This window comes from Alosa alosa, chromosome 21 (assembly GCF_017589495.1).
Source record: "Alosa alosa isolate M-15738 ecotype Scorff River chromosome 21, AALO_Geno_1.1, whole genome shotgun sequence".
NCBI lineage: Eukaryota > Metazoa > Chordata > Actinopteri > Clupeiformes > Clupeidae > Alosa > Alosa alosa.
Genome location: NC_063209.1, coordinates 1,711,826 through 1,726,181, shown reverse-complemented (window position 1 = coordinate 1,726,181; position 14,356 = coordinate 1,711,826). Strand labels below are relative to the sequence as shown.

Sequence of the window (14,356 nt, the reverse complement as noted above, 5' to 3'; positions counted from 1 at the left end):
TGTTGCGGTGTATTTTGTAGACTAACACTGACTTGGCTAGAAGTCATTTGCACCAGTGCGCCTAAATATTTTTTTGCACTCGCACGCAATTATTTTTACTCGCATGTGCGAGTGAAATGGGTGCACTGTAGAGCCCTGTCCTTTGTTATGATGCTTGCAATTGAGCTCTGGTGCTTCCTAATTCTATCAATGGTCCTTGAGATGCTTCTACAACTTGATCGGAGTCCATCTGTGCCTAAATGAATTCACTGGACATTAGTAGGAGAGGCACAAATTTCTTTATAAGGTCTCACAGTTGTTGGTGTATGTCAGAGTGAAAACCAAGCCATGAGGGTCGAGATCATTTTCCGTAGACCTGCGAGACAGGGTTGTGTGAAGACACAGATCTGGGGAAGGATGCAAGAACATTTCTGCAGCACTGAAAGTGCCCAAGAGCACGGTAGCCTCCATCGTTCTCAAATGGAACATTTTGGAACAACCAACAAGTCTTGCTAGATCTGGTTGCTCAGCCAAACTGAGTAATCCGGGACGAAGGGCCTTGGTCAGACAGGTAACCAAGGACCCAATGGTCACTATGAATGAGATCTAGAGTTCTTTTGAGAAGATGAGAGAAGCGTAAAGAATGAGAATTCTTTCACTAAGAATCTACCATCAACCTTCCTGGTTTCTTCCACACACGACATTGGGAATTGTGACCAAATAGTTTATACTATTATTAATACTTTATTTCATCAGACCAGATGATTTTACTTCTCATGGTCTGAGAGTCTTTCAGGTGCTTTTTGGGAAACTCCTGGAATTGGCTTGCATAACTGGCCACCATAAAGGCCTGATTGGTGGAGTGCTGCAATGATGGTTGTCCTTCTTTATGCTTCTCTCATCTTCTCAAAGGAACTCTGGATCTCATTCATTGTATTGTGTGTAGATTGAGGATTGAGGAGAAAAAAAAATATTTGAATCCATTTTAAGATGAGTCTGAAACATAACAAAATGTGGAAAACTTGAAAAGGGTCTGAACTTTCCAGTTGCACTGTACATAACATTAAGGAGTCTGGCAAACATGCTACACCTTATCTTCTGTGCCTCACTCACACCTCCTCGTTACAGCTGTCATTTGGGGTCCAGCTGAAGTATAGTGACCCATGATATATTATATAGGCTCAAGGTTGAGCTCATGGAGAGAATGAGAAAACTCTACAGGATAATTAGATCAACTCACTGGTTGTGTAGCACATGGACCAATGTAAATAACAAAATATATCATGTTTTTATTAGATGAAGTTATCTACATGTAATTGCAAATTATGTGTATTAAAATATATTAAATGACTGGTAAATGGATCACTTGATATTTCTGTTTATTGGTTGGAACAAGAGGGGCAGAGAGGCTGGGTAGGCGTACAGGTTAGTTGTCTCCACAGTACCAGAGCTGTAGCAACGGGGCAGGCAAAGCAAGCAAATGCTGAATGCTTTCAAAGTGCAAAGTCAGTGTTGCCTACTTAACGTAATAAGTTAGGATATTTAAATATTTACTTATTTACATTATTAAAGGTCCCCTGTGTAACATTTTCAGTTGTCTGTCAACAAAATCAGCATTTCCCATTCATAAATGTGGCCCCATTCATGTTTAATTACCACCACCACCAATTCGAAGCATACCTATTGGCTTAGAAATCCTCGTTTACATCTACATAGCGCAGGGGCAAGTCTCCATGCCAGCAAGGGACATATGTGAAATACAGCTCAGTCTTTGGCATCTGCATGCATAGAAAAACATTACCTTGGATTCATCTGCATTTCCCTACTTTTAGCAATGTAAGTTACAAACCCATTTGTACATTTCGACATTGAAATTGTATTTTCCAACGACATTGAAATTGTATTTTCCAACTAAATAAATAAAGAGAAAAATAACTTTGTTCGTGATCTGTCACTGTCTCACTTGAACTCTAGTTTCTAGACCCAAAGACAGTTGATAAACTAACCTAACATAGTTTTGCTAGAACTAGTAGTCTACCACAAAATTGCTGAATGTGTGTTTTTTTTTTCAGGTTAGTTTGCAACAATATACAAGTTTTTTTTAAGTATATTTTTTTGGCTTTTTTGCTTTTATTTGGACAGGACAGTGGAGAGTGACAGGAAGCAAGTGGGAGAGAGAGATGGGGTGGGATCGGGAAATGACTGCAAGTCGGATTCTAACCTGGGTCCGCGTGGGCACTCGGTGTAGCCTGCTGCGCCACAGCGCCCCCCAACAATATACAAGTTTAACCAAAGTCCTTAGTTGCTACCTAGCTAGCGAACATAGCCGTTCCCATTCACTTTCCGTTTACTGTGCTAATGTTAGCTAGCTAGCTAGCTAGCTCAGTTAACAGGCAAAATGAAACTTTATTTTGTATCCGAAAGAGTGTTTCATTGGCATCACAGACAAGCAATGGCAATAAAATAGTATTGCTTATTCAGAGAAAAGTTTATGTTTTGACGCGCCTAGGAGTCCGGAACTAGTGCCAGTTTTTGATGTGCGACGGCTACCATAGTTCTAAACGAGGCAGCGCTTGAGAGGTTGGTTGCAATATAACTCCTAACCACTAGATGGGAGAAATTCTTACACAGGAGGCTTTAAAGGAACATTACGGAGTAAAAACAACTTATGTTCTATTTACGATAGATACCAAGTTCAAACTTTCGGTTGAGAGCAAAATTATGTTAATTGGTGGAGTTTTGAGCAAGACCGTTGTTTGCATTAGCAATGAACGCACCCACAGATTTGACACTACACTGCACAAAGTCAGAAGATTCCTTTCCTCCAGAAACCTGTCTTGTTATAACCTCTCTGTACACTTTCAAAGTTTACAATACTTTGGTTTGTCTGTAGGGACATTCACTACACTACCACTGAAGTGTAATTATATTTTGAGCATTGTTAATGAAATTATTTAAAAAGGATATGAAACATTTTGGACAAGCCATTTTTCATAAAAAAAAAATGTAAAAAAATGAAATGCTTTTTTTTTTTTTTTTTTTTAATTCCATGTTCCTACCACATTGTCTTACATTACAGCCTTAAGCCATGTGGCAGTGCCTTTTTCAGTCAGAACAAACATTGATAAAGAGAAAGTCAACATTAAATCAATATTTGCCAGGGGTATGAATCATTTTGTTCTTAACTGTCTGCTGAAGGGCCTACCAGGTTCCTTTTGCCTGGGGCCCCCAAAGTGCCTTGAAACTGCACAGTACAGTAGTGGAGCTTTTCTATTGCATGTTGATTACGATGCCACTCTTTTTATGTAAATAGTTATTTTCTTTTTATGTTATTCTTTTGTTACCTGCTTATTTGGGGATTTTTTTGCATCTTGACAGTGGCACTGAAAAGACTGAACAATAAACCAGAAACATGCTATTATATCTGAAGCATAATTTGTCAGCAATATTGGAGTCCTTTCGAAAATGTATTCAGACAAATGTTTTCTTAACATCTCAGTTGTTTTAAAAGAGGGGAAAAAATCAGTTTCGTATCAGTATTTGCAGATACTCAAGTTTGTGGTATTGGTTAGGGATGGCACGATACCAATCATTATGCCTTATACCAATACCATAACCTACCAAAGTCACCTGAGAATATTATGATGAAGAAAAAAGGGGGCACTCCAATTCAAGTATTAGTGCTCCCTCCTCAATGTGAGTAAATTACTTGACCTCCTTCACCTGAAAAGTCACTCCAGTCGATGACCCTTAACAGAAGCACTGATCTAAGGGACAGGATTTCAGTGGCTTTTGTTGTGTGTCTGTGTGTGTTTGCTCCTCCACGAAAATGTTATGCTGTGTGTGTGTGTGTGTGTGTGCATAGAAGGCTTTCCTCCACAGCTGGAGGAGACACCCGGAGCTGTTGACAGATAAAGAGACAGGGCTGCAGGGGCTTTTCAGACAGCCCATGCCAATAAGAGTTGTGTTAAAACCCTGAGGAACCTCACTTTCATTCCACACACTTCAAATGAAACCTTCAAATAGTGGAGCTTAAGTGTGATAAGGTTCCCGGACACATAATTTAAGCCTTTCACATTACTATCACTATACAATGGGTTAAGCACTTGCACCAAATTAATGGGTAACTAAAATTAGTTCCTTTTTATTTAAAGCTTAAACTATCTGGTCACAATCCAGAATGTTTAGCGATTAAGAGGAATTCATGGTTGGAGACTAATAACTTCTGGTATGATTTCCCCTGGCTTTGTTTAATGAGAAATAAAAATGTAGTGACACTTCAGTCTTGTGACCTTTAGGAAAGACTAAACAGTTGCAAACATTTCTATTCCATCCAATCAAAATATGTTAATCTTGTCCTTTTTAGATTGGCGAGATCCCGAGTTGATGAGAGAGATCGAGGCAGCCACTGGAGAAGATCTTGGCTCCTCTAAAACATTTGGCAAGGGGAAGAAGGGCTCTAAAGGGAAAGGGAAAAAGAGGAAATACCCCAGCCTGACAGACCTGAAACAGAGTGCCAATACCGCACGCTCCAGGCTTGAGAAGAAAGTTTTTAACAAGTAAGTCTGTAAATAGAATCCTCCTCAAAATTCTCCTACTATTATTTGAGTCCTGTCACATTATTGTGTGATGTCCTTATTTTATGCACACATGAGACTGCTGTCTGCTGATGTGAACTGTCTATCTGTGTGATGTTCTGTATTTTACATCATGTGTCATGACGTTGATGTACAGTGATTTTGACCAGAATTCCCCCCTGAGCACAATGAACTAACTAACTAATGTTTACCACTGGGTTTGAGTGTTACATTACAGTGTGGCTTATGCCCCTTTACATTCTGAACCAAAATTAGGTCTGTATTCTATATAGAACTGTTGTGAAGTTTTGACGGACACCAACAAAAAGGAGGATTAAATCATCACAGATTATTGGAGTCACCTGCTTTTCTGTTTTTCAGGAGCTCCATGAGGCGGGTCACTGATGTTATGAATAAAATGGACAAAAGGAAGCATGAAAAGTTTTCCAACCAATTCAACTATGCGCTCAATTAAAACATGGACAAACACAACAGCTTTTACACTGTCAATAACACTCCAAATGTGCATGACCTGTGGACACAATTTGGCTTTTTGCAGTTTCATATTCAAATTTCTCCTTTGTGTAACATTAAAAAGTCTTTGTATATGAGATGAGGAGCTATTTAATTTAGTGAGAAATATTTGTGGGTCGTGGTTGGTCACATAACATAATGACACAGGTAATGGAAATGAGATTGTCTTGCACTCATTGTTCATATGCATAGTACTGTCATAATGTTATAGATGTATGGAGCTGTCAATGAAACATATTTGAGCGTTCCTGTTTGTTTCTGGGATGTTTTTTTTTTAGATATTGCCAAGTATTTTATACACTGCCAAAATTGAATAAATGTACTAATTAATAAATGTACATTACTATGCTAATTTATTGATCATTCATTAATTATTTTCCTTAGATGTCATCAGCAGCTATGCTGTTGTCTTATCTTTAGGCCTTTTACCTCTGATACATTGGAGCACACTGTTCTTACCCTTATCATTTTGTTATACAATAATATGCAGGTTATTGTTTTTTGCAACTCAAAACAGTTTTTAGCTACTGCCATACTTTGAAAAGAGAAAAATTATGCTTTAGATTTTTCAGAATCCTTCCAATTCTGAGTAAAGGAATCGGTAAGCTTGTTTTATTTTTTTTTAGGCCTACTGGAATTAAAATAGCCCCACATCACGTACCCTTCACTATACCTAGAGATTGGCATGGTTTTATTTCAGTTAGCCTAATAGCTGGTTTGATTTGCATTGAGAGATTATCTTATGGAAAGTACCCCATGCCAATCTCTAGGTATGGTGAAGGGTATGTGATGATGTGGGGCTATTTTAATTCCAAACACCAAGGAACTTTATCAGGATGCATAGTATCCTGGATCCATGAAATAACTGGCCTTTAAAAATAAAAATCTGCCTTCCCTCTATGGGAATTTAACATAGGGGTGTGTTTACTTAGCCTATATGCCCCCTGTGTTTTAAGGAAGCACATTTATTTATTTACGATACATTATTCATTCACAAAGAAAATTGGTGTCCTTAAAGGTTGGATTCTCCCTCAGTTTTGTATTTAAGGCATTAAGATACATTTCCAAAAGATGATTTTGTATTCCTCTTTTTAGTCAACTTTAAGATGGGTGTGCTAACTTTGTAACGTGGCTGTATCTGTGTTATCTTTTTTTGTTGAGAATGTTGTGTAGATAAGGCTCATAAAAGATCATCTATACCCCGACAAAAGTGAGTTGCTTTATCTCTTGTTTGAAATTAAATGGATTGATGGTATTGCTGTGTTGGTTGATTCTATATCCATTGCAATTTTGACAGGTGCTGCATTCATCTACTAAAGGTTTTAGGAAACTCAATTTGTGTTTAAACAACTGTCCTGACATCTTAATCTAAAACATTTGACACAACTTCCCTGTATGCCCTGTATATTTCTGATATGCTTATTTTGTGTCTATTTCGTGTATAAAATATTGAGCCGATGAAATGCTTTTGTTTGCAATATAAGCTCATATGCTGAAACGTCTCATGATAACCTGAGTTATCTTATATTTCCATTATAATATTGTAATACAATTGAAGAAATAAATACAAATAAAAATGCATATGCACAGATAGGCTACAGAAATATCGCTCTCACCTTGGACCCTATAGGCTATGCCTAATGAGATGCAGGATATCGGGTCAGACGGAGTTGGGCGGTAGGCCTCCTCTTGCTTTAAAATAAACTCACAAATGTATCAGAAGAAAGAATTACCCATGAAAAAAACATCACCATTCAGACAGATTACTGAAATATTGACCTGAAACCGGCTGTGTAGCCTATGTAATGAAGTTTTCGTTTAGAACAACAGTTCAAATGCAGTTGAATATGCCCACAACTTCACCAAAGCAAAGCTTTTGAAATGAGTGAGTTGAGCGCAAAGTTAGTTTTGTCTGCCATCTGGTCAAAGTGTTGCCTAGGCCAATGCTCCTCTAAAGCCTCGGCCATGTAGCCTAGGCTACTCTAAAAAAAACTTTGATGTTGGGGAAACAGGGCGAAAGTAGGCTACACGTTTAGGCCTAGCCCTACTCTGAATTTGTCTAGCCTATAAGCTACAACGATAACCTTAGACTACATTGGTCAACAAGTTGGTCAATAAATGTTATTTAACAGAGGAAAGATGAGTCACTAAATATTGTCTTTCAGTTCCCTATAATCAATGTATCAATCTATGTATCAAGTAAATTGTAACTATTAATCAATTAATAATTCAATTTAAAGTGTTACTTTTGTCCCTTTGTTTTCTGGCAAGTTGGGTTAGGTTATATTCTTCTAAACATGATTTAGGCTATGCATAGGAGTAGCGCCGCGCTGTCTTCAAAAGATGGAGATGTAGGCAGTTGACTCGTGGGGCCAGCATGAATGATTGATTAAGGTGTTATTATTATTTGTATTATTGTTGTTTATTGGCTTACTACATTTGTAATAAAACAGGCCAGTTTCTTTCTTCAGATAATTTAGCTCCTCTACACCATTTCAAATAACTACCACAACTTAGTCAATTCATATCCTAAAGCGTTCCAAATCTAGGCTATTTCAATTGAATAAAATGTTTAAGCAGAGCAATTGTACGACCCCACCCACAAGCCAAGCTGTTGTTGCCAAACTTTGCGTTTTATTTAAATTAAAAGTAGGCTAAAACAAGAGTTGATCATTGCATTGATCATTGCATGACCATGCGCTGGTGCTCCTGTTTTTATTTTATAATCATTATTTGAAATAAGCGCATGCAAAATTAGCTATTTATAAGATGGCGGCGCTTTGCTATAATATGTTTTGGTGTAGAATATTATTAGGCAATTGTCCAGTCAAATTGGTTCAGTTAATATTTGACGACTAATACCGAAAAATCACAACCGACTGCGTTGTCCTTGAGAACCAACTTTTCTAAAAGTAGCAGTCCTAAACTATGCCATTCGTATAATCCCCCTTGTGTTGCCAGCCTTGACTTTCATGATTATTAAGCCAAATGTTGAAGGAGTTTTTGTTTTTTCTAAGCTTGTTCTATAAGAGTGGAACATAACCTAGGCTATTTCTAATAGGCCATATGCATAAATTGTAGACCTAGGCTATGTGTGGCAGAGAGACGGATAGAGATAGACGAGGCGCAATCCTTGCGCACAGTGTGCTTGTGTGGTCTTCTGACTACGTTCCTATATATTTTGCGCAATTTGTAGGTGTTGAGGTAAATAGGCCTACATCTCGGCTAACAACCTCTGATTCCAGTCACTGTCGTTTCTTTCTTTCTTTCTTAGCACTATTTAAATTGGCAACCAATTATGCACAATGTCTTCCACATCTGCCATTACATTTTTTACAAACAGGGTGTTAAACATAATTCAAAATTGCAATAGAAAAAGGCTTCACTTACTTTCCCTCTTCATTTTTTAGCATGTCTGCATTCGGCAAGGTTATTGGCTAAAACCTCGAGTCTGCGAATTAGCTGCGCTAATAAATCGATTTCTAAAAATAAAATGATATCAGTGTGCATAATAGCTTACAGCACTACGCATAACTTTTTCCAAATAAATCAATATAAGCAGAAGGAATTTTGTTCTACAAATAGCCTAACTAGGCATGAAATAAACCAACAAGGCATGAAAAAACGTACAAATACCAACAGCCCCGTTGTAACCAAGTTATTAGACAATATTGGTAACATGCTAAATGGTGTCTATTTAGTAAAGTGATGCCTACATTGATTGAATGAGGTTGAAAGTTTAGCAAACTGTTATATCTGATCCGATTCTGTCACTTTCAATTCAGCAATTGAAACTCAAATCTCAGATATTAGAACACCGAGCTGTCTCCGAAAGATCATAATATACAAGGTTGACCTGTGTGTGAAAGAATGTTGATTGTAAATTTGTAAATTGATGTAAATTGTAACTATCCTACAGCCCCACCCCCAATTATTATTATTATTATTATTATTATTATTATTATTATAAAATGTTTAGGGCTGGTTAGAACGACGCTGGTTTATCCTTTCCTTTAGCTTTCAATGTCGGGTTATTTCTGTGCTCATAAGGCCTTCATGATGGGGTTTCCCCCCAAAATAAACTTTGCAAAAAAGTAGCATGCTGTGCAAGCGGGCCTAGTAGAGATCATTAAGATTTTGACCTTTTAAAACGTTATGTTTTTAGATTATGTGCACTTGACAGACATAATGCCTCACCTCTATTGCATGAGTTTCATGGATAGTATCGTGAGATTTTCTTGGGGGGGAAATTACATATTTCCTTTTATGTCAGGGACCATGAATCGTTTTGCCATGTAATTGTGTCGCCATAGAACGTCTACAATTTAGGCCTTGGCCTTAAAACGTATAGTTTATAAAACAATAGCTGTCTTCTTTGTTAGCCTATGTTTAGCATAGCACATCACACCGACTACCTATTAGCTGCCTATTAAATGGCTTGTCTTGAGCTTAATCTTATTCTTATAATTATTGTTATATCAATTCTAATAATAATATTAATATTACTGTTGGGTCTAGTGTTATTAATACCATGATGCTAATTAGTTTGAGGCATTGGACATCCTTTTAATTTAATCTCTCATCATTTTGGGGTTTCAAAACAAAATTAATATACATTATTTTACATTGAATGTAAACTGTATAATGTACATACATACATACATACAAACATACATACATACATACATACATACATGCATACATACAAACATACATACATATGCATACGAACAATGACAGCATGGGCCATAGGCTATATGTTAGTATGCCTATATTATGATAGTATATCATACTGTAGCACTGACTAAACCTTTTGCCATTGAAAGTTTAGATAGAAACCTTAATGCTTCAGAATTTTATGGTAACCCTAATAGATGTATGTAAGTGGCATAGACGATGTCATTTTGTTGTCGATATACTTTTATTGTCTGATGTGCTATTTCTTCCGTTGCATTCCAAATAGGACTGTTGACATCTTTAATATTTACAATTAAAACTAGAGTAAGTTTATAAAACAAGAAAATTCTATTAAATACAACTTCAACAAAAATCCAGGCAGATCTTACAACTCTGAGCAAAGTCAGGATAAATATTCTCCGTCAAGACAATAAAGAAAGTTTCTAAGTGCATTAAAAGGGTTTCTTAATATCCCTGAACGCAAGCTAAATTTGCAATTGACATTCTCTCAAGATCATTAGAAATGTTTAAAATATTATTAAAATATTATACCTTTTACAAAGTGATTCGACACATGACTTCAATGTAATATGTAGAAAAGCGTATTTCCATATTTACAGTTTTTTTTCTTCAGATGTTTTGTTTCGATTAGTTTTCATAAGTGCGGAGTGTAAAATGTGGGCGCTCCATATGTCTGTGAACCTAACATGAAAGGTGAGAGAACTGCATGACTTGGCAGAAACGGTAATTGAGTCGTACAGACAAGTCCCCCTGGTGCATGGCCCGGGTAGCTGGTGTGCATAGACAGATGACCGCCCATTGGAGGGGACGGACTCAGAGGGCTGAGGCCCCCCAATCCGTTGCTCTGACCGTTCGTGCCACTGCCAGTTGGGGCACTCGTATCTGCCCCAGGATTCTGTTTTTTCCACTTCGTACGCCGGTTCTGAAACCAGATTTTCACTTGTGTCTCTGTCAAGCTGAGTGACAACGCCAAATTGAGTCGTTCACAGACGGAGAGGTACCTGGTAGACTTGAATTTGTTCTCGAGTGCAACAAGTTGTTCGTAGGTAAATGCTGTACGAGCCCTCCGAGGCTTTCCCGACTTGGAGTCTGAACCAGAGCGCTTTCTCTTAGGTTTTACCTGGTTGCTTTGACCGTTTGATGACGACTGCTGATTTGGTGTGCAAGCAGGACTCGGACTTTTCTCTGTCGCGTTGTCCTCTTCATGGGGATCTAATCCTCCGTCCGCGTTGCTCATAAGCGCGCTGCTACTCTCCTCGCTACAGAGCTCGTCCTGCATCTCACTGTCTGTGTGGTTCCCCTGGATGAAGTCGTGTTCACAGTCGTCAGACCTGTATACATAGCTATCTTCTGTAGAAAAATGTAAACAAAATTACTTAAAAAGTAACCTATACAACATTGGCCATTGCTGTGACATTTTGTAGTGGTAGGCCTACAAAAAGTAGCTTACATTTACCTTATAAGATGAATTTTAATTAGCCTATGTAAATTAACTGAAGGTGAACACAAGACACCTGTAAATGAACTCGAAGAAAACGTGGTCCCTCCAGAGATTTCTAGCGGTCTGCCATAGGCCAATAAGTTATGATACCAGGCCAAAAAGCACGCATTAATACCAATAAAGCAAACAATATGGGAATTCCCTTGTTGAAATCTACCCAAATATATTGAATGACGAAATTGAATATTTTACGCACAAAGATGGTTAAAATAATTAGATTACATTCCCTATAATATTAACAAGATAACACAGGAAAATATAAAAAACTACATTGCAAATGTGTAAGAAACTTATTACACGTTGTATTTTGTACAATTTTGGCAGATCTGCAATCGCACAGACGCGCGCACTGTTTTAGAATAAGAGTCGTGTGTGACAGATTCGACTAACTGTGTCAAACGTGGAAACCGTGTGAACCACTTTTTACATTTTTTTAGACAGATGTTGTTCAACTTCGTTAACTTGAGAAAATGCTCTGAATCCAAACTCGGTGTTTGGCATGTCTAGGCCGACTTGTCAGAAAGTAGCCTACCCTGTCAACGACAGACGCAGAGTGAACAGGTCGATATATCATTATTGTTATTATAAGAAGTATATTATAAGACCATACATTTCTTAAGCAGCTTGCAGTTCCCACAATATAACAATTAAGAATATAGAGTCAGTTAACATTTTGGACAATTAGTGTTAAAGTCTTGGTTGGTAGGCTACTGCAGTTTTTGAGTGTGATTGATCCGGTTAATGAACTCGGCTAAAAGCTGTTTTTCTTTCAGAAATTCCATATCTGTAGGAATTGTAGTAGGTCCTTCAGTAAAAGTTTTGCACTGAGGAAAGTCATGAACTGAAACTTTTGCACAGTACCTTGCACTTTCTTTTGAACATTTTGCACACTTTTTGTCTGTAGAGCCCCTGATGTGTATTTCCAAAGAATATGAATATCGAGACTAACTTCTTGGCTCTTTGTGTGTGAGTCCTTCGGCTGTTTAACCTTACCTTGACTGCCGCATCAGAAAAACCAATAGACTGAAAACAAGGCACAGCTCAAGCTTTATTTAAACTCTTCTGCAACAACGCCGATGCTATACAGGTTGTGATCATCTGAAGTCAATTGAAACTTGTTTAAGTTGCTCAGACTGTAGACCTATATTTGTTAGGGAAACTAATGCCATGTTGACATCTATAAATCAGCAATGCAGTGTCAATTTCGGTAAATGTTGGTTAACAATTTCACCTTGACAGTGTCTTATTAGTCACTTAAATAGGCTACTCCTCAGTGCAACACTGCGGAGAGTTTGCATCTTACCTAATTCTTGAAAATTAAACTTGGCATGACAATTTAGGCTGTAGCCTACTATCAGATATATTGAGTAGGCTATAGCCTACTGTCCATAACGTCAGTGTTAATGATAAAATGCTGGGATTAGGCTATTTGGTTAAATTGAGGGATTCCTACACTAGTTTGGTTTTCTGGTCATGCGATAGGCCTAGGCTATTCTTCAATGTTGCTAATCTGTGAAAGTATTCGAAGTAGGCTACTCACTTGATAATGATGAAGATTTTTTACAAGTATCGTAGTCTGTGTATGTTTTCTGGTCGGATCCATGTGACGATTCCTCGTCCCCTCGGTTCTCTGCCCCTAAGGTGAAATCGATGACTGTTCTTGGTTTTTTACTTGTAAACTTATTCGGATCCAAAATGTCCAAAACTGAAAATGAAGTCGTCCGATGGACCGTTGGTGCGACGGCTGGCGCGGGATCTTGTCGCAGTGAACCGTCTCCTCTCCCACCTTGTAGCACTTCTCTTTCTAAATCGTTGGCAGACACTCGCTTCGGGCTGAGGTTGTCCATGCTCTCCGGAGATACCGCCACAATAACCGCTGTCTGTGCGACCACTTCGGACGCAGGTGGAGCGATTGCTGTGTCTCCAACCTGAGTCTTGTTCATAATTTCTACAGGGGAAAACACTCCCCCTTTCCCCGCTGCCCTGCGTTTTGCACAGCAACGATACTCGGTTGTTTACCTAGGCTACAAAAAATGTAAAAATGTCCTGAAATATCAAAACCATTCAGTGACCTCTTCCTTCAACACTGAGAGTTGACAGTTCACTGCTGGATGTTGGTCTCCTTTGCTTGAATCCTTTTTGGGGTTTAACCATCACCCCAAGACCTCCAACGTGCATGACACACATGCGCCTCACTTGCACTCTCTGTGTGTCACCCCTCCCCTTGCTTTTCCTGCCCTTACCCCGTCGCCAAAACTTAGACATAAGCGACGCCTTACTTATGTATTCATATTCCACCGTGGATTGTAATTGGCTACAAATTAATCCCATGCCTTTAATAGCCTATTATCTCCATCTGCGGGCGTGAGAGGCAACAGAATCGAGCCGGGAGTGAGCGATGATGTGGCCCATGATATACTAAGCTGTCAGTTCACAGTCGACGCCAAGTCCAGCCGACTGGAAAGTCTCTAAATAGGCATATTTTTCTGCCTCCCTCCTTTCTTCATAACGGTAGAGCTTATGATAATGATTGTTTCATGACGAGAAGATAGAGCAATTAAACGCGGTGGTCTAGGGACTCGATAAAACGGAGATGTCCTTTACAATATACATATTCAGGCAGGTAAAACGCGTTAAAATTGGCTGCAATATTTAACGACTATTTTCATTGCAATTATAATGAGGTGATTTGGGTCCTCACAGTTGTCTTGCAAATGGTGTCTCAATATCTGACATAAATCTTACCGTTTGCTTGATTAAATGTGGTTTAGTGATAGGCTGCGTTTTCTCTAAATGGAAACTACGTTTCACTTAACTCAGTTCAAAAACTCGATATACAATAATTGCCTTTCCAGTGAAATATTGATTACTAATCTGGTATATCATTATTAAGCCAAGAACATAATAGATTTAAAATTAGACTTTGAGATCGTGGTATATTTATTTAGAAAGGCAATAATTATCCCCATGAAAGCTATTAATTCAGGTTTAGCCCCCTGAATTCTGTGCAGTGACTGCCCTAAGCTGTGTAGGCTAAGGTTGAGGACTTCACAACTTTGGCTTAGAT

The 14,356-nt window shown here is 38.2% G+C and overlaps 2 protein-coding genes across 2 annotated transcripts in view; one reads left to right on the top strand and one right to left on the bottom strand.

Moving 5' to 3' along the window:
• Positions 1 to 5,811, top strand: part of uvssa (UV-stimulated scaffold protein A) — a 46,268-nt gene extending 40,457 nt beyond the window's left edge. Inside the window, exons 13-14 of the mRNA XM_048231274.1 lie at positions 4,346 to 4,538; positions 4,938 to 5,811. Of these exons, the coding sequence (XP_048087231.1) occupies positions 4,346 to 4,538; positions 4,938 to 5,031 (287 nt within the window). The 3' untranslated portion in view covers positions 5,032 to 5,811. The remainder of the gene's footprint in view (positions 1 to 4,345; positions 4,539 to 4,937) is intronic.
• A 4,181-nt stretch (positions 5,812 to 9,992) lies between these two features.
• nkx1.2lb (NK1 transcription factor related 2-like,b) lies at positions 9,993 to 13,527 on the bottom strand. Its single transcript, XM_048231830.1, has 2 exons — positions 12,830 to 13,527; positions 9,993 to 11,138 (listed from the first exon to the last, which is right to left on the bottom strand). The coding sequence occupies exons 1-2, from the start codon at positions 13,230 to 13,232 to the stop codon at positions 10,423 to 10,425; spliced, it is 1,119 nt and encodes a 372-aa protein (XP_048087787.1). The 5' UTR covers positions 13,233 to 13,527; the 3' UTR covers positions 9,993 to 10,422.
• Between the last annotated feature and the right edge of the window lie 829 nt (positions 13,528 to 14,356).

Bases quoted from the DNA above. Each gene is read 5' to 3' on its own strand.
- nkx1.2lb (XM_048231830.1), bottom strand. From the start codon at position 13,232: ATGAACAAGACTCAGGTTGGAGACACAGCAATCGCTCCACCTGCGTCC. The intron at 11,139-12,829 runs GTGAGTAGCCTA...ATTTTTCTACAG, and splicing joins AAAATCTTCATCATTATCAA to AAGATAGCTATGTATACAGG.